The 20,530-nt window shown below is 34.4% G+C and overlaps 1 protein-coding gene across 1 annotated transcript in view; it reads left to right on the top strand.

Annotated features, from left to right (window-relative positions):
* Nucleotides 1-20,530, top strand: part of nAChRalpha6 (nicotinic acetylcholine receptor alpha6) — a 253,207-nt gene that overhangs the window by 112,778 nt on the left and 119,899 nt on the right. The window contains exon 6 of the mRNA XM_018543183.1: nucleotides 7,577-7,686. Within this exon, the coding sequence (XP_018398685.1) occupies nucleotides 7,577-7,686 (110 nt within the window). The remainder of the gene's footprint in view (nucleotides 1-7,576; nucleotides 7,687-20,530) is intronic.

A 20,530-nucleotide genomic window follows, 5' to 3' on the forward strand; every position in this document is an offset into this window, starting at 1 on the left:
TGGAAGATCGCCGTATATAGCCCTCCGACCTTAACCTGAGGCACGCGTTGCATTAATGCGCGCGCGAGGGGAGACGGTAGAATGCATACGCCTACCCATTGTGGCCATCCGAGGATGGATAGCATGTGTGCGTAGCTGCCCGCACGTACTATTCTAGTCGTGGGAGGTACGCCTCCGTAATTCACGATTTCTTAACGCGCTGATTAACGATTCTAGCACGCTGTGCAATCTGCGGCTCTTCCTTCTACGTTAAAATGAAATAAACGAGGTATACTCCCCCGAGGACTCTTCCGCTAACCAGAGAACGCGAAATGTTTTATGTAAAATTTTCTTCGATATTATTTGTACGTTCGTAATACAAACAATGGCGAATTGTTATATCCGACTCGATCGATTTTTGTTTCACAATAATATATACCTATATTTTATGCACGCGAAGACGAACTGAATATTACGTTTTCTATAATTTCTTTTATATAGACTAGTAAGCAAGAAACATCAGCTTTTTGATGAATTGATTTCATATTAATTTATTAGCGATTTTATACAATATTTTATAAATGTCGTTAAAATATTAATAATAATATATTTTTAATATTTTTAAATGTTTAAAAATGTTTTAATAATAAAAATTTCAAATATTTTTTTTACAAATATTATGGTATAGAATGTTTAAAGAATGTTCGTGAAACGTAATATTGAAACTTGAATGTTTTTTTTTTTTTTAATTAAATCTATATGTTAATTTTTCTATATTGAACGTTAATGTTGCTGCAACGTTGAAAGCATTGAGCAATTTAATATCAAAATCATCCAAGAGCAATACGCAATACTGCCTTTAAAACCGCGTACAAATAATATTTCTCGTAAATATAAAATATATAGATATAAAAAGCACAGTATCATGAAATTTTTCATCATGTTTTAATGAAATGATCTCTAGAAGATAACCTAAATTCTCCAAAAAATAGAAGTAAATAAATATATTTATACATATTTTTTTTAGTTTTTGAAAAAATTAATTCAGGAATCTAATATTCTTGTGGACGTCTATATAATATTAAATACGTTCATATTCCTGAACGTTGAATTGCAATGTCCGCAAGATGTTACTTCAACGAATTATACTTGAACGTTTTTGAGATATCTGTAAAGTTTCGCAATGTTGCAATTCAACGTTTTTAAAAAAAGTAATATTGATTCAATATTTTACTTCGCAACATCATTTGTAACAATAGAAAGTTTTGCAATACCGTGTATTAAAATACGATAAACGTAAAAGTCACGTTATTTAGTGAAAAGTCGAAACTTCACATGTGCAATTCAATTTTACACTGAATAACACGATTTTAGCATTTACCGTATCTAGATACACGGTATTGCAAAAACTCCCTAATATTTGATAGCAAATATTAACATCGAAATCTTTAAATCAGTGTGAAAATTTGTTTATAAAGATATATAACATTAAATATGATTTGATATTAAATATGCGATATTTGGAAACTAAATATTGATTTGTGATAATTTCATTATATTGAATATTGTTATATTATAATAACATTGTATATATAATAACTTTTTGTTTACTGTACCGTTCTCGTATATTAAACAATACTTACATAATGCAAAAATTGTATAAGAAATTGTTACAACACTGTAACCACGCTACTGTTCGATTACTGGCTATAAAAGTTTGATTCGCGCACACGATGAAAGTTTTCCCGCATACATATATAAGAACAAAATCTATTAGCTTTCTGAAAGTTTTCAATACAAAAATCTGTCAACATACCGATTTACTTTATTTTCAATCGTTACGAATTTTTTGTAAATTTATAAAACAGTTATTTATTCTTAATAATTATATTTTCTATATTTGTTTTCATATTTATGTTATAGCTATTTATATTGTTGCATGGTTTAGTATTTTGTTAGTATATTTTCATATTTTTAGGTACACTTTTTTATCTCTCAACATCAGCCCTATTTCTCTCATGATATTATATGGATTCTAAAAAAATTTTATAGCTACACGGTATAAAACGTCTCATCTACGTGCCGTAATCGACGTGGATTCTATATCGGCGTTTATTATGTTGAGACCGTTTATTTAATCTGAACTAACTTTAATAGCAGTTAGCCTCCGATACGGTTGCAAAGTTTTGTTATATTCAACGAGGAAAGTAACTAGCAGTATCATCGTGTTTTCCTTTTTAATCGTTGAAGTTTCGGGCGTTTCCTTGCGGATCATTTCACTTATAAACTTTGTTTGAGCAACGAATAAAGACTGCATTTCTCTTGGGCGTAAAGGACTAAACTAGTTTACATGAGCTATATAACGAATATTTATTTATATTTAGAGATACAATTTTTTTTTTCAAAATACATCTTACACGATTTTTATTAGCAGCTATCTGCGTTAGTAGCTCTCGTGGCCGATGACCCCATTTTTTTTCTTCTGCATCACTCTCACGTTCGCTTTGACGTGGAAAGGGTTCGATTATAGCATTAAGGTAGTAGCTTAACGCCCTGGATGGCGGAAAACACGAGTTATGGCTCGTTAAGTATTGCGGTACCTAGTACACAGGGGAATACACGAACGCCAAGTTAAGTAATAGTGTATTCGTTGTACAACTAGCTGCATGAAACAATGCGACGTATTTTTTTATCACAGAGATTTTCCAACTAACTTAGAAACAATGTTACTACGTTGTGTGTAACATTCTTTATACGACAATATTTATCTTGGTACGATGTTAAATATGTAAATAAGTATGAAATTTACTGCCATTTGGAAAATTAAGATACCGTCCGTCGAAGCATATTAATTAAAACGTAAATATTTGAAATTTTCCGCTGTAAAGTTAAACATACCGCATTGGAGTCAACCATTGACATTTACTCCGCAAACTTAATGATAAAGTACAAATCACATTAATTGAATACTCAATCAATGTTATTCTACTGCCAGCTATTACACCGTACTAATAGTGGTAAATGCTAGCACATTTCACCCACAGACATGTGTACATAACGATTCGCTTTAACTCTTTACGATTCTGTACTCAATATATCGCATTTATAAGTGATATTTGGAATACACGTCAAAAATTGTCGAAAGTACCATTTTCATTTATTGTTATTATTACTAAAAATTTATTACTAAAAGTGTTCGCGCTGCATTTGACTTTGCAATAACATAAAATATAATACTTACACTACGTTAATAAGTATTATTTTTAAATACTAAAATATTATTATACACATATGAGAAATAATTTCATTTTTTTAGTTAGAGATAGCGTAGTGTTCAGTGTTGAAAGACTCATATTATAAGCTACTCTGGAATGTTCAAAAAACATTTTTTTTTCATTGTCAATTTATACATTGGAAAAAACATAGACATTCAAAATGCATTATGTCCTTTAATTACAGACAAATAAATGCATTTGTTAAACAATTTGTTAGCAATGCTTTAGCAATTCTATTTAACACGGATTGACATATTGTTATTTTCTGTAAAGCAGTTTTCTTGTGGTTTTCTTTCTCTTTTCTGAAAATTATAAATTTTTAGCAAAACACATTTTGAAAGTCTGCTCTTTATATGTATAATACGAGAGTTATATTAAAAGTAATGAGCAATTTTTTATAAATTAGGATTTTTAATATTGAAAAACTAAATAAATTGAAACTTGTTGAGGGCTATCGCTACAATCATAGATCATGTCAATATGAGCCTCAACTGAATGTAACAAAAAAAGAGTTGATGAAAACATTAAGACAAACAAATTGTGTCATAAACAAAACAATATGAAGACAATCCACAAAGTACTGCGTTACTATCTCTGGACAGCTAAAACAGTGTTCTATTACATTAAGAGAACTTCTAGAACGATAGGAAAAATGTATGTATCATATACAAAAGAATCGAAATTATGTAAAAAAGATTAAAATGGTTTTATACTTGGTTTTTTATATAACAACAAGTCAGGAAAAAAGTGACGCCGTCACTTTTCCCATTACTTTTTATAATAACAATTTGGTAATGTAAAAAGAATAAAAAAGTAAAAAAGTAACTCGCATTTATAACGCATCGTTACTTTACCTCGTCGCAAATAATGAGTTACTTTTTTTTAATAAGTAACGCGTAATGATGACAAATTGCTTTTAAAAGGTGACTTTTCCAACCTTAGCTTTCAGCTAGTTATCGTTATTGTCACAAAAAATTGCAACGTTTTTACCAAATCGTTATAAAAAGTAACGACAAAAATAAGAGCGTTACTTACTTTCCATTTTCGCAAAAAATTTTAATTTATAAAATAAAATAATTGCTCATTACTTTCGATAGTTTTAGTATGTACCTTCGTATTAGACTATTTATAATTTTATTATTCTTAAATTACAAACGGTTAAAAAATTCATAGTCGTAAATTCGTAGTAAAAAATAGCGGTGTAAACTCAAAACAATCTATGCGGCGTTTCTATAAATTCACTTTACGTTGATCTTAAATTATCACCAGCATAAAGTAGATTTAATACCATGGATTTTAAATTCACATATCCATGGTGTTAAATCTACATCGTGTATTAATTTAATAATAACAGTACAGCATTTAATGTTGATATTTTTTATAAAATGAAGAAAGTTTTGAAGATTATGAAGATAATGCGATGAAATTGTATAATAATTGTAAGTTGTTATTTAGTTTATTATATATTGAAGAAGACTCGTGTATAGTCGAAACGTATGTAATTTTAATTAAATGATTAAATTAACATTGTCACTAATATTAATTAATATATAATTAAAAAAAAATATAACCTTAACATAAGGTTATTAGCTCGTGATTGGTCGTAAATATGATATTTTTTAGTTTAATATCAACATGGTGAAAGATATATAGACATCACCGCATGGATGTAAATCCACGTCAGGGATGTCCACATCGATATTTTTTAGAATGCATAGTTTTTGCTCTTTTCTCTTCCTCTCCCATACACACACACACACGTATACAATTCACGTGTATTAAGAATCTCAACTCTCGACATGATTTGGTAAAAGTTGGCACAGTACAATGCAATAGATATAAAACACACCGGCGACAGTCGGTCGTTTGAAATGTTATTCTTCGAGAAACGTCGAGGACAGTCTTCATTATGCCTCGCTTCCGTAAGCTGCAAGATGAAGATTTCGAGTCGTGCGTGCCATAGAAAACGGCGGCTATCGCACAAAAACAGAAAATCGCGAAAACCTCGGCGCGTCGGGAAAGACGGCTGCCTTTGCTGTGCGAACCCGATGAATTTCTCGTTTGTGCAATTCAGCCGCGTAATCTAATGAGCAAACGCCGCGAACTTGGCGCGCGGACCGGAAATTGAAGTATACATTATGAAACGTACTGCTGCTGGCACGGCGTTTCCTATGCAAGCCGCGTGCCGCCGCCGCCGTCGCCGGCATCGCCGTCGTCGTCGCGATCGCGAAACCAGGTCGCGCATGTCGCGCGCGCGGCCTTACCCCCAAATTCGCAGGATTCGCACTCAAGGAATTGCAATTTTCTGATTCGCGGCCGTTCCGCGGCCTGTAGCGATGAATATTTAGCGATTGGTACGTGACTTCGTTGATATCCGAGTTGAGCCGAAAAGGATCGTTTTTAGAAGGAATCCTTCTCAGGAGAACATAACTCGCGATACAGGGAAAATATAATTTATTGAGTTTGCGATATGTATCTTTTTAGATGTCTTTCTCCGCAATGCCATTTCTTTCATAATAATTTTTCGCATAAATCGCGCGCATCCTTTATACAGTGGTAATAGCAGCGACGTTGGATTAAAAACGCTCACGAGTTTATCATATACGGCGCGCGATATAAATGAAATATAGAGTTACATTTTGGTATACATACCGCGATAAATGCGTGATAATTCTAATTTAAATTACTCGTTTCTGTGTAATATTCGTAGTGTATTCTGAGTGTTACGATATTGTTATTACTTTTGTTCGTTTATATAGTCATTCCGTATGGCACATTGTATTTACGTTAACTTCTTTGCGGTTACAAAGTCAGGAAAATTGTCGAGTCTTATATATATTATTGGAGAATAATTCCTCATTACTACCTATATAATCGTACATATAAGACGTAAGGGTCTTCGCGATAAACTTTGATCGTCAAAGTTGAATGTAGCTTTTAGCTTAAACTAACGCCACTCCCTGCTGAGAGCTTTAGGATGACAAACCGTAGATTGACGATCCAGAAGTTTCGTTTATTTACAAGCACTTTGATAAATTTGACGGTAAAATTCTTGTTTAATTCTCTCTGTCTCTCTCTCTCTCTCTCTCTCTCTCTCTCTCTCTCTCTCTCTCTCTCTCTCTCTCTCTCTCTCTCTCTCTCTCTCTCTCTCTCTCTCGCTCTCTCTTTTTCTCTCGCTCACTTTTTCTTTTTCTCCGATCTCTTTCGCTTAACTTAGTCGGTCAAACTTCGTCAGCGAATAGAATTTACGCGCATAATTAATCTTTTATACAACGAGGATTAATTAACTCGTGCAAATTTATTCGCAGCCAAAGGTTCTGCGGATCCATCGATCCCTATTATCATGGATACTGAAGAATGAATGATGTGTAGTTCGAAAAGCGCCATTATCGCCTGAAATTTTATCGAAATTTAAGTGTAACATCAAGTGTACGACAAAATTATATTGTGATAAAAATCCTGTAGTAAAACAATTTCAAAAATCACAACAAAGGAGAAATAAAATAAAAGTTTTTTCTGTAAATAAATCAATTATATGTTATTTACTTATTCCATTCAGAGAATATGTTTATTTTTCATATGTATTCTATACTGCATGTTTTTATAATATGTGCAGAATAAGATTAAATTAAACAATTTTTAACCGCAAAGGAGTTTTCTGAATCAATTTCGAATTTTAGCATAGATTATTTTTATTCGCTACAATAGTTGTTTTATGCGTTATACTGTAGTTCGATCGTCGCAATAATATTATGTAAACATCAAAGTGAATGTCAAGCGTCTATACTGATTTTATAATTATGTCACTCAAATAAAGAGACGAAAATTGAAAATTATATGAACATTTATTTCTCATAATGAGGATTGCTCGAAACTGTCGGAAGAACCATTGCGTTTATTAAACGAGAAAATTGTACTCGTAATTAAATCTGAATTAATAGCGCCTCAGATTATCCATTTTATATTATTATATGTATTGCAACAATTTTCATATTTATCGTCTAAATATAAGTGCTTATGATATAAAGTGTCCGTTATACAATGATTGTCTCTCTCTCTCTCTCTATATATATATATATTTTTTTTTTTTCTATATAGATAGTGATTATACGACAAAAATCTTAATTTAGATAATTTTATTAAAAATCTCAGGTGGATATTCATTCTGTCAGAATTGCTCTTTACACGTATACTTTTACAGAATTGTAAAAAAGTATTCGAGTTATTAGGCAAAATGAATTATTTCGCTATGTTCAAAGAATACTCGAAATGTTATTTCATACCTTTTAATATATAATTTTTTCATTTCTGTGTTTGCGCAGGAGTGGACGGACTACAATCTCCAGTGGAACGAGACCGAATACGGCGGAGTGAAGGACCTTCGAATTACGCCGAACAAGCTTTGGAAACCGGATATCCTCATGTACAACAGGTAATCTGGCCTCGTTACATCTGCGTAGAAACTCTCATTTTGTATTGACAAGCTAGTAGCTTCGATTAACAAATTTGTTAGGAGCATTTCAGTCTCGGGCGCGAAAGGAGTGTTGGCCAGTCCCTCCCATAATAGAATTCTTAATTGAAGTGGTCGGACTAAAAAGCCGCGTACTAACTACGCTCGTAATCATCGTGTTAATAAAGTGTGCCCAGTAAAAATATGCGTTCACAGACTGCGATTTCTCAAAATTTCGCGCTTTTAAACTCGGAAAGTGTTTTACTGTTTGAAACGATCTAATTGCGTGTAGATATTTAAACTAACAAGTTAATTTTGAATTGATAATAACAGCGTAACAAAAGAGAGCAAAGTCCAATTCGCGTTAATAATCGAAGAATAACAATAACCAAAATTGTTGAGACGCGAAAATAAAAATACGAGACGAGTTTAAATTCTTATTCATATCTATACGATATTAAGTAATTTATCGTGATATAGTTGCAATTGCTACGTATCGATGAGACTAACATGGGATTTCTATTAGCTCGCGATTGTAGACTGTCAATACTTCAACAGTTACCGTTTACGCGAAATCGTCGGAAAGCCAACAACCACATGCAAACAGTTTTACACATCGACTTGTAGGATTTACATGACAATCGCGAAAATACAATTCCAATCGTGAAATAAACTGGTGCGACTTTATTATCGTAAAAATATAATAACGAACTACATTTGCCCCGAGTAAGCAGCCCACGTTGAATTTCTCCGATGGATTTTAAACGGCCACTGTCCGGAAGGCACACCTCCTCTACACTCCTAAGAGAGAGAATTAAGATTTTTAAGAATGTCTTTTTCAGAAAAGCTGCGACGGCTAAGAAATAGCGCGACGGTAGCGCCACTGCAGCAAAAGTTTTTTCATTAACTTTAAGTTCGCTCCCTTGGAGACACTCCGTACGGAGTGTAAATTATTTTCGATGTACCTCGTACTCTTTTCACGTGCAGTTACGGTATTGCGAATGTAGTATTAAAAAAAAAAGAAAAAAATCGAAGGGTACGTAACTTTTATCCTAGTGTTGCTTCGCATCTCTCTTATTCGAAAGTATTATATATATATTATACATATACATATATATTTCTTTTATATATTAAAATTCCCTGAAGTGCATGCATTTACTTGAATCCTAGTAAGAGCCGAGTATATATTATACATTTATATACTCGTGTACTTTGTATATCTTTACATTTTTCATTTGTAAATATTGTATTCACGTAATTATTGACCCCAATCGTAGAAATTTTTCTTATATAATGGATCGATTCGCTTCTCGCTTCGTATCGGTCTCCATACGATGTATATTTCGTCATAAATAATAAATGTACGAAGTAGCGAAGCGAATTGAGCCAAACTTTCGAACGCAGTTATTACGCAGATTTTAATTGAAAGGCTAGAGTATATAACGAGTTGCATAAGTACCAGTCATTTTCATTTATCGAAAAATTCTTAAGTTAATCACGTCGTTCGTTTCGCATAGAAAAGCAGAGATTCGCGAGGAAAATTGTTTGGACAATCACACGATTTTACGGCTCAAAGAGCGAACATTGAGAAAAATGTCAAATCAAAAATCAAATCCTCGATTAAAACAATCTCTTCTTTTTTTTTAGATCGATACACCGTGGTCGGCTTATAGTCTCAGTCATTCTCTCTATCATAGCCTCTAGAATAATTAGTCTTAGGTATTTATAGGCTACTAGTTATACATATATAATACATACAATTTCCAGGCTGCTGTACGTGAACGTATTTATGCGATTCACGTTCGGCGATCCGCAAAATTAATACTCCCGTCGCCCGCTGCCAGCCGATTCGCGTGATAACAAAGCGGACAATGTTGATCGCGTGATCGACCTGCTTCATCGTACCCGTTCTCATGCCTCGCACTAGTGCGATGCGCTTGATGCATAAGTCATACGTTTTCGATCGCCTGACGCGGAGTAATCAGACGGAACGGAATGCGATTTGTTGCAAACATCAAGAGAGAACATTGATAATCGGGTGAAAAACTGGTTTTTTGTGAATTTCGATATATTTTTTTTTTATATCGACAGTAACACAACCACTGTGCACTAACTAATCCTGTCGTGATTGAAAACGGAATGGCGAATAAATTCGGGCGGTTTAATTATAAAAGCGGCGGATGAAATAACAGCGTTTCGATTTGGAGGTTGAACCAGATTCTCCCTTCCCTCCTTCACGTACGTTACACGCTCCGATTATTTTCGATCGGTTCGTGGATATTCGTCGTTCGACCAGGCGTAAATTAGATATTCGTCACCAACTGTCGACTATCGGCCTGGACCGAATTAACAATCAAATATGATTAGGATCGTGATCCATATCCGGAATGAAATATCGGGCCAAGTGGACTCATAATGAAGCACTATTTTTCTCGCAAAATTTTAGGTTAAGTGTAATCGAGAACTGCGTTTCATCTGGTGTATATATTAATCCTTTCCGAACTCACACGTTATGATTACAAACGGAATGCTTGTGTTATCTAATATTGTTAGTCGTTCCTAAATAATAATCAAAATTAGAAAGGCGTGAAGAGGCACAGTTTCTTTTGAAAAAAAAATGCAAATAGATAATAAAACTATATATCAAGAGATAAAGAAATACAACATATAAAAGGTTATTAAGGTTATTTAAATTTACACATAGGAAGAATAATTTTAATGATTGCGAATTTTAAGTAAAAACATTATTGGAATTATTAAAATTAAAAATATAAGTATCTGAATGATTCAGAGAATTAAAAATTAATTAAATAAAAAGAGTCAATGAGCCCCAGGTAACGATGTTAATGCAAATTAAAATGATTACAAATATGATTTACTTATACGTTCTAGTTTATATTAAACCATTTTTTCAGTGGATCTTATTTAAAAACTGACTTACAATAAAAACATATATACTTGCTGGTTAATTATTATAATAAGAGAGATCGCTCAATATACAGATTTTTATATATTTTGTTTAGTTTATAAGATTCGTGAGATTTACAACGGTGATTATTTCTGGTGTAAAATTAAAAATAGTCATAACAATTCGAATATAAATAAAATGAGTTTCAGTCAGGTAGTAATAAATTGTTAGTAAAATATATGTGAAGCAGTGATGCATAAAGCAATGAATCAAACGATCTATGACATTTAACTTTGATAAATAGGAAAAGGAGAAGACAAAGCCGTGTCGTGGAAACACGGCAAACGACAGAGGAAGACAATAGACCGATCCGAAAGTGCAATGGTAAAAGTGAAAGACAGTAAGTGGAAAGAGGAGGAAATGGTCAGCCGGACAGACCGAATCCACCTCCAACCGCAACTAACAACTAGCCAAGTTAGCTAGCTCGAGGTCGGAGCGAGAGAAATTTCTCGCTGGGAACTACCGGCGTTCTGGTAAAGTGTGCGGGATCACTTCAATTAATTAAAGTCTCGTCTCGGGGAAACTTTGCCTTTGTAGGTATCATGGGAGCGTACAATGACTCGGGACTACAGACGACTTTCCCGTGACCGATGCGCACAAACCAGAAATTAATTTTTCAAGTACACACGCGCTCGAATAACATCTTCTCTTTCTTACGTAATGATTTAGACACAAAAATACGAATTTTCAATTTCTGTGCGTGACGGATACGAATAGACGGCTCCAAAGTGTAAGTGATGACTTGTTAATCGAAAGTGACACTAGAGGTCGATAGGAAAACTGATGACTGGATGAGTTAAGCTTGGATTTCGATAGGTCTCTCTAGTGATCATTTTCAATTTGCTGCTTGTCCCTCCGCGAATACCGAGATCAATTTGTAATGGGCGCTTATTGTTTCATCGACGGTTTTGCCATAACGTGCTGTATTGTCCCGATGCGATCGTATTTATTTGTAATCATTCATGTCATGTTTTATACGTGTATAAATGTGCAGTGTTCATAGAAGCGTTCATAAGAGAAGTGGTATTTAATTCTAAAATGTTACTGATATTGAATGATACAATTGTTGCTATATTGATAGATATAAATTTAAAATTTTAAAACTTACTTTTAATTAACGCAACACCAGATTTTCATAAATTTCACTCTTAATGATAAAATATTTATAAGATTTTTATCAGGATTAGGAAGTTACCTTGTAAAAATAATTGCAATTACAGTTTCTTTCCCAAAAAATATAACTTTACTGTCACAAATTACCGATTCTGAAAAGTCACTTTTATAATTACTTAAAAGATAGCACTTTTCGGTTATTTTTCTGTTAATTTATTGTAACTTTTTGCATTGCTATTTTAAATACGAGAATTTTATGCATTTCTAACATTATTGATTTATTTTAATTATTAAAATTGAACATTCACGTATTAAAAGACTTTTAATTTAATTCTTAGTACAGACATTTACAGATGTAACAATTTTATCTTGAATTAAGATACATATATTCTAATCACAAGAAATAATCACCAATTTTATTTTGATTAATCCATATTAAAGAATAAGTTTGAAAATGTATAAAGTAATTATAAAACTGATTATTAAATGAGTTAACAAAAAATATAACTAATAATAAATATGATTGGATATACTCAGTGCGCATTGATGCACATTAGTGCAAGCTATCGTACATAAATTGACATAAAAATATGTGTTTAATATAAATATAGACATCGGTTAAATATAAAATCTCAACGCACTTTATTGTGCTATTAGATAAACTGATAAAATATGTATTTTATAATTCGAAATCTTTAATTTCACTTTTACACATAGATTCAATCAATGTAACGATTTTAATGTGCATCAATGCGCATAACTGCCAACCGAATTTGCTATAAATTAAGTTACAGTTAAAGATATAGGAAGAACGGAACGAAGTTAAGTTATAGTTACTGAAAAAACTCTAACTGTAACTTTGTTACAAATAACGAGTCACTTCCCAACTCTGACCTTTATAAACACAAATAATTTAATTATTAAAGAAAAGAAAAAGAATAAGTATACTATCAAATTCAATCTTGAAATGATCTGAAACGAATAGTCAAATTTCTCCTGTAACTTATTGTTAGGCGTGTTGTACATCAGAACGACATGCGGTACGCGATATAAGACACGCGACACGCGATAAAATAATTTTACTGCACACTAAAGTGGTAAGACATTTATCGTTTGTCGTAATCTTTATATACATATTTACCTGTATCATGAAATTCCTTTATAACGAATTTCCGTGACCAGTAACATTATTCTCGCTGTAATCTTTTAATGTATAATTCCATAAACATCGATGTTTTTCAACTGCTTTCCTAAATTTAGTTTAAAAAAAGCATTGGATCTTTCTTCATATTTGCACTACGGACAATGAATTTACAAAGCCATGGCGCCAATCATCTGAGAATTATTTCATTTAATCACGGGAGAGAGTCAGACTGTTGGCGCCTCTCTTTAAATCCTCTAACTATGGCAACCGTGCGATCAGTGCGATATTAATCGCATGAAACGTATACTACTTATCTTAAAATACAAATATCGTCAGACAGATGTTGCAGTCGCGTTAATGTGGTATTTAAGATAAATAATGCATTTCATACCGCTCCAAGGGATATACAATATATCTTATGAGATATTTGTCGCATGTCGCATATCTTGTGTCGCATGTCGCTCTGGTGTGCGCGCGCGCGCGCGCGGCCCTCCTTAACAATAAAATATACAATAACACAAAACCGTTTAAAAATTGAAATCACTTATTGTATCTCTATTATAGTATTAACCATCAGGCAGCCTAAACTGACATATAACATACTGAATTTTTAAAAGCTCGTTCCCATTTTTCCTAATTTTTAGCATGGCAGATTTTGGATCTCCTGATGACCACTGAAGAAATAGTTTAGCGCTCAATGATCTTATTCACTTTCATGTAAAAAGATTTACTTACGACAACATGCTGGATAATACACATTGGAATATTGCTATGTTTTCAGAAAATGAAGATAATGCGCAAACACATTTATAAATTAATTATAATATTGATTGCAATGTAATCATATATGTAGGTATAATCAGTTTGGAAATAACAAAGATTGATATTTATTTGAATTTAAATATCAGAATAACAGCAAATATTCCACGGCTAGTATAATTCTAAAATTTTTTGTTGTGTATATACTTTCTGCCGCACACACAACGTATACGCATGGAAAACGTTGACCATGGGATTTTCATCATGGCAAACCACAAATATTTCTTCAACCTCATTCGAAGCGACCAAGACACATAAATCACCACCAGAAATTACACCGTCGATTCTCCGATAAGTATTGTCGTAGGCCGCTTAAATCATTTAACTTATGTGCTTCCATTATCGACTAAAAAAATTTATGGGGCGCCGGCGAAGGGAACGGTTTATCGAGGCAGCTGCGCGAAATCTACCTGATGTCTCGTGGTTCCGATAGCATCCCACGCTTATTTCAAAAACAATCGTGATTCATACAATCGACGAAATAACCCGCCGGTTCGATGATACTTGATTTACGTGTTCACCACCATGCATCGACTTTACGTGCACCCGGTTGAAGCTCACGCTTGCTGTCGCGTTTACTGAATCGGAACTACCGTCACGTTCTCCATTGTTAAGCGCGAAATGTACAAACTTCGACCTCGCTGTTCTTAATCCTATGGACGACCCAGTTTCAGCAACGCACAAACGTTGTGTTTTTTTTTCTTCTTTTAAAAACTGCGTTTTATGAAAGTACTGTTGATGTTTACCTGTTTTCATTTATTTAAATTTACACAGAATTTTAATCAGAAACTAAAACATTTATGCTTCATACAATAAAATAATTTTAAGTTTCTATGAAAGAAGAGTTCCAATAGGTTTTTTTCACCGCTGCCTCCGGAATGAATGTTAACGTTATTTTCAAAATTTGAACGTATTTTTTGCCACTTAATCGCGAAATGAGAAAGATTCTTTGCCATTACAATTATATGATCAAAGAGTAAGTTATCTCACAGTATAATGTACACTTATACATAGGACGAATCTTGTGAGTGTTGAATTTTGAAAATGTCGGTTTTGACTCTGTCATAGAAGTTGGAGTGTAAATAAGATAACGATAGAGGGTCCACTGTGTGCTTCCATTTTGTAACCGGCTCCGGGGAACGGTTATGCTCTAGTCCCTTCGAGGGAAAAGGCGTTTCTTACGGAAGCGTAAAACGAATCCCGACTATCCCGTACTCGAAGGTGCTTCCGGGCATTACCGTCAAATTTAAGCCGCCGTTAACCCGCGGGACTAGGAGCCTCGGTTGTGTGCGCGGCTCGTAAAATCCGTTTCGTCTGAACACCTTCACGGTCATGAGAACACTCGTTCACCTCGAATCGAGCAGCACCTCGGCCGAGCTACTCTTGAAAAGTTTATGAAGCGACCCGCGGTAATGTCTTACTTCGTTCGCGACCGAAACTCGCGTGCTCGCGCCCCCGATGTACTTCGGAGAATTGAAATAATCTTGTACATTTTGTTTTACAACTCCGAGGTGATTTTCCTTACCCACAGTCTATTTTATCTTACGGTGTGTGTGTTATCAAAGATTTATTTTATTTATTTCACTGTTACTGCAGATTGCGTTACATGTGTCACTGTCAAAGTGTTAAGTTTATTAAATATATATAGACTTACTATAGTCAATGTATGCATTTACTGTACGTAAATAGCTAGACAGTAAATGTATACATTGACTCGTAAATCTATATATATTTAATAAACTTAACACTTTGACTATAACATATACAACTGATAGATAAAAGAAAAATATAAGATTGTGCATCCGAGGATTATTGAGATTATTCTATCTTGTTGAAATCTGTTTAAAATTGAACATGGATTGCCCTTGAGAAATCTTTATATACGGATTATGGGCTTGTTTGTATACTATTCACAGGAATTCAGGATGTCGCTCGAATTTGATGGTTGTCAGAAATCTTGTGGATCTCGCAAAATAAGTTTTAAAATTTTGCACGAAGTGACGCACAGCGCGGAATGGGATAATCTGAGAAATGCAAGTACGTCCGATCATATTATTGACACATTTCGGTGTGAATTTGACAATGGAAAATGATGCGAGTCAATAGCGGCAAGTTTCAATGCGGCTATCCATTCCATTGTCGACGCGGCTGTACGAGTCATATATACGAATATTTTGCGAACCACAGCGGAAACATGAACCGCCGCAGAATTCGATCGAACACAACGAAATATATTCACGGAATTCACTGGTTGATCTATCTACAGATCCAATCCAACTGCTCTCTCTCTCTCTCTCTCTCTTCCCTCGTTTACATATAAGTGTTAAATTTATAACATTTCCTCTCTCAACGTATTGAGCGGAAACGAAGGCGCGTTTGATTCACTACGATTTTCACGACAGTCTAAGAGAGAGACAGAAAGACAGACAGACACTCTATATATACATACACGTATGTATACATTTTTACACACACACACACACACACATATATATATATGTACTCTAATCTACATACTTGATCCGGTTATTTAATCGAATCACGCGCTCTCGAACGAATGCGGTCGCGATTCTATCAGCCACTACCCTGGGGATACTAGGGTACATAGAACACGGTTCGCGTCCGTTCGTACTCTATATACTATTTCCTCGATCTACATACAAATATAGACTCGTAATCATTCCCGTTATTTACTCACGTCGGATCGGGAATGTGTTTGATTTTCTCAACGCCTCTAGAAGCGACTCGGAACTGTATCTCTCGTTTATGCTTCTTAGTCCAATCGACGTAAAAGCGCCACATCCCACAGAATATGGTTCACGGAATAACCAAGGAATAACAAAATGCACCAGATTGAACGCTATAGGTTTCTCGACATTAGAATAAACATAGAGAGTCTATCCTAGAAAAAGTAAATGCCAAACACATATAATAATATCGCATCTCCGATAATATTATAATTTAATAAGCTTGAATGAAATTGGAGTTCCATCATGCGTATGCGATTAATTGAATTAATTTCGCGTAGCGAAATTCGGATGTACTGATATTTGATCTAAATATACGTTAGTTTATTCGACAAATTCGATCAATATACGAATGAAATCTTTGTTCTCTTTTCAATATGGATTTATGACTATCATATTACATATCGCGTTCCGCTCTGATCTGATTCGTTTTCCAACAAATGCTGGCTGGTGTATAACACCTATAGAGTCGATAAGATTCTGCAAGTTACGTGTCTTTGGAATTTATTCCGTTTAGTTAAGAGCGAATATGGTATTCAGCGAGCGGTGGTTGTAATTATGTGAATAATTAATTGAAACGCAACGTCAGGCCACCCCGTTACTGCGGGCCACCGCATGACTGAGCCCGATACCTGTTCCTTTTACACACACATAGTTGAACTCAGTTATTAACCAGGACGAATGCGTATCCTGATAATGAAGTCCGGAATCGCACAAGAACGATTGAAGAAATTTCTCCTCGAAATTTCTTCGCATCGCCACTTTCATCATATATCGACAGTTTACTTTTCATCTTACAAAATAGCTTCGCATCTGCCAGGAAACTGTCGCGCAAGCTGTCCACGTGGAAATTCTATTTCTCGTCCCTTCTTGGTGCGGACAGTTAGAAAAATCGAGAACATTAATCTTAACGCCGTGATATCACGTATATAAGAGCACAAATGGCGACATACTTGACAAAGTGCCTCTATCAACGCAAATGTATGTTATAAAGATCGGTATATTCTCGCGAGAGAACTTCTCCGACGGGCGTGTCAACTAGAACTATTGCAATAGCTTTATAATACTGACAAGTGCAGATGAACAAATTTTCATATTGAATGCGACTCTTGATTGAATCTTGCTAGTATTATCTTTCGAATGGACGTGCCATTAATATTAATATGCTTCCGGAACGTCTTAGCTCTCGAGTGCTAGGAAGCACCAGGAAGCTGAAAATCAGTATTGTTTGCAATATTCACGACTGGGCGGCAGTAGCTCGCCGCAAGTCACCTAGTTTCGTAAACGAGAATTTAGGCAACGTTGCGCGTCGTCTCCCGGTGATTTGGCGCCGTTAACTTTCCGACGGTTTTCCCGACATTTATGACATACGGAGTTTGAGAGCGGGGTCACCGCACCTCGTTATATCGTCGGTACTATTATATTTGCTCGTGGAAACGCAATGAGCGAAGCTGGACGTACGGCATACATGCACGATCCGAAATGTTAAATTTACGTTTGATATAATGCGAGTTAATTTGATTAATTTCCGGTTGATGTTTTTTTGAATTTGTTTAAACTGGAAATTTGGCCTTAATATTCATGATATTAAATGTTTCGATAATTCTAATTATTCTAGTTATCCTGTTGATACAAATTAAAAAATGAAAATTTTTTCTTGTCTTTAGTCACTCTAATTCAGAAACTGCAGAGATCAATTTTTTAATATTTTCATTAAAATGAAGTTGACTGGAATTTCATTTAACTTTAATTATGTGAAGTACGAACTCTACAGGATTGCATACATTATCGAGCGCACAATAGTTGACACGCTCGCAAACGGACAGTATAATCGCTATAAAGATGACAGCAAATACGAACGAGCGATTCAAATTACACATTGATTAGATCGAAAAGCAGCGAAACTTTCATTCATACGTACGTGATTCGGGACTTTGTCCGTAAATATAATGTGATTGAGAAAGCCGGAAAGGAACGGGTTTTGTGGCAAAGTCGGTGAAACCCCAACCGTTTTGGAAAGCTATATGAAAGAAAGAGAAAAGAATAGTTGGACTGTTGATAAAAAGACAAGATAGACTTATTAACGGAAAAACCCCCGGAATGACACCGTAAGTCCAATTCTTGATTGGAATGACTACGACGACGACGATTAAATCGATCAACGCGTAAACCTGTGAGACACATAAACGACGGAGACGTCGACCGATCAATCCAGCCTCGAGGGCGCAACCCGAATTCCACGCTTGACATTTCAATCTCCATGTGAAGGCGCCTGAGCGGATACGCGGCTCGTTAGTCGTTGCATGTGTCGGTTTATGATAACGATCAAATCTAACGAGATAAAACGGACAGTGCTTTACGATCTCTCCATGATACGAGACAAGGCTGTCGCTGTCTGTCGTTTGTGCTTAGTGTCTAACAATATCTCTTTTTTTTTTGTTTTTTTTTTGTTCGGCTTCTTTTCTGGCACGCAGATATATTCTTGCACAAGGAAAGTTACAGAATATAAACAGACTTTATCACGCAGACACTTCAAACAACGTGCACCTAGTAACAGTATATATTCTACTGTAGTTGAAAATAATTTACAGGTGGATCGCAACTATCTAGAAAATGCTGTGTCATACTGAAGAATTGATTACGCACCTTGATCGTCTCTCTAGCGTCTCTCTAAAATGCGAAAATCTATAAACTTGTTGCATTCGATTTCATAACTTTGTAGCTGGAATGACAAGATCTTTTTCTCTCTATAAAAGTAGTCTTCTTACACTATGTAAAAATACTGTACATCGGTTTCTTTCTACAAAAATATTGTTCTCTCCTTAAGTTTACAGAATTAATGCTGTCTACGAAAAAATATGGTAACAATATCGAATTTATGGTAATTTGATGGATAATTAAACAAGTCATACGAAAATCGGAAGATATCATCGAGCGAATAAAATCCTACTTATAAAATGAAAAAAAGCGATATATGTTAGACTAACTACCGATTATCCGAATAAATCCCGAGTATTGGCATTGGATTAATCAACGATCGCGCGAAGGACCTTCGATATCGCGTGCCGCTTTAAACGCATTAGCTTCCGTCACATGTGTGGATTATATAACAATAAGCATTCATAAAATAAAAAATCGCGAAAACACATGTGATACAGTTAGGGCAATATTTTTTAACAACAGGTTTATTCACGTTGCTTGCGTTTTTCGCACTTTTGCTCTTTTTTCAACGTTTAAATATTCATATATTTACTTCGTCTTAAATGCATAAATTTTTGAAGAGTTCAAGCAGCGCGAACAAACCTAACGTAATAGTTACGTTTGTGTTACGCAAACGATCGACGTTTTAAAATTTCTCAACGCACGCGCCTGCGTGTTATGTCCGGGCGCATCGTTGCAGCAACCGCCAACGGACGGCGGGACTTTTCCCGTCATCGATCCATAATATTTTTATATTCCTGCTGACCCGATCGCGTAATATTTTCACCTTTACGCGATATTTACGCGGCGCACGCATCAGCGGGTTACGCGACGATACTCGCGAGCGTAGACGCGTCGGAACCTATAATTAACGTTGCGCAATTTTCCTTTTTCTTTTTTTTTAGAAAAGGGGCAGGAAAAAAGAGTGCATTTAAACAAAAGGCATATTTTGTGAAACATTAATTCTATCTATGTGGATCATTACATTTGTTTTAGAAATTATTTACTCAACCGACTGTAAAATTAGGTGATAATGTTTTAGGATTGGTAAAGTTACTTTGTACAAGAAGTAATTAGTTAGTTTTTTCTCCTAAAAAATAGCTAGTTTTCATTATAACTGATTTGGAAAAGTAACATGTTATAATTATTTAAAACGAATCGTTATTTTCTAGTTATTTTTCTGTTGTATTTGTAATTTTTTGCATTACTATTTTAGAAATAATACATACATTTAGAATCAAAATTATCTGATCAATATTAAAACGCATATATGGTACAAAATAACTTCTAGCTTATTTTTCTTATTATAGACATTTAGAAAATGTGATGTTTATA

This window comes from Cyphomyrmex costatus, unplaced genomic scaffold (genome assembly GCF_001594065.2).
Source record: "Cyphomyrmex costatus isolate MS0001 unplaced genomic scaffold, Ccosl1.0 scaffold112, whole genome shotgun sequence".
Classification (NCBI taxonomy): Eukaryota; Metazoa; Arthropoda; class Insecta; order Hymenoptera; family Formicidae; genus Cyphomyrmex; species Cyphomyrmex costatus.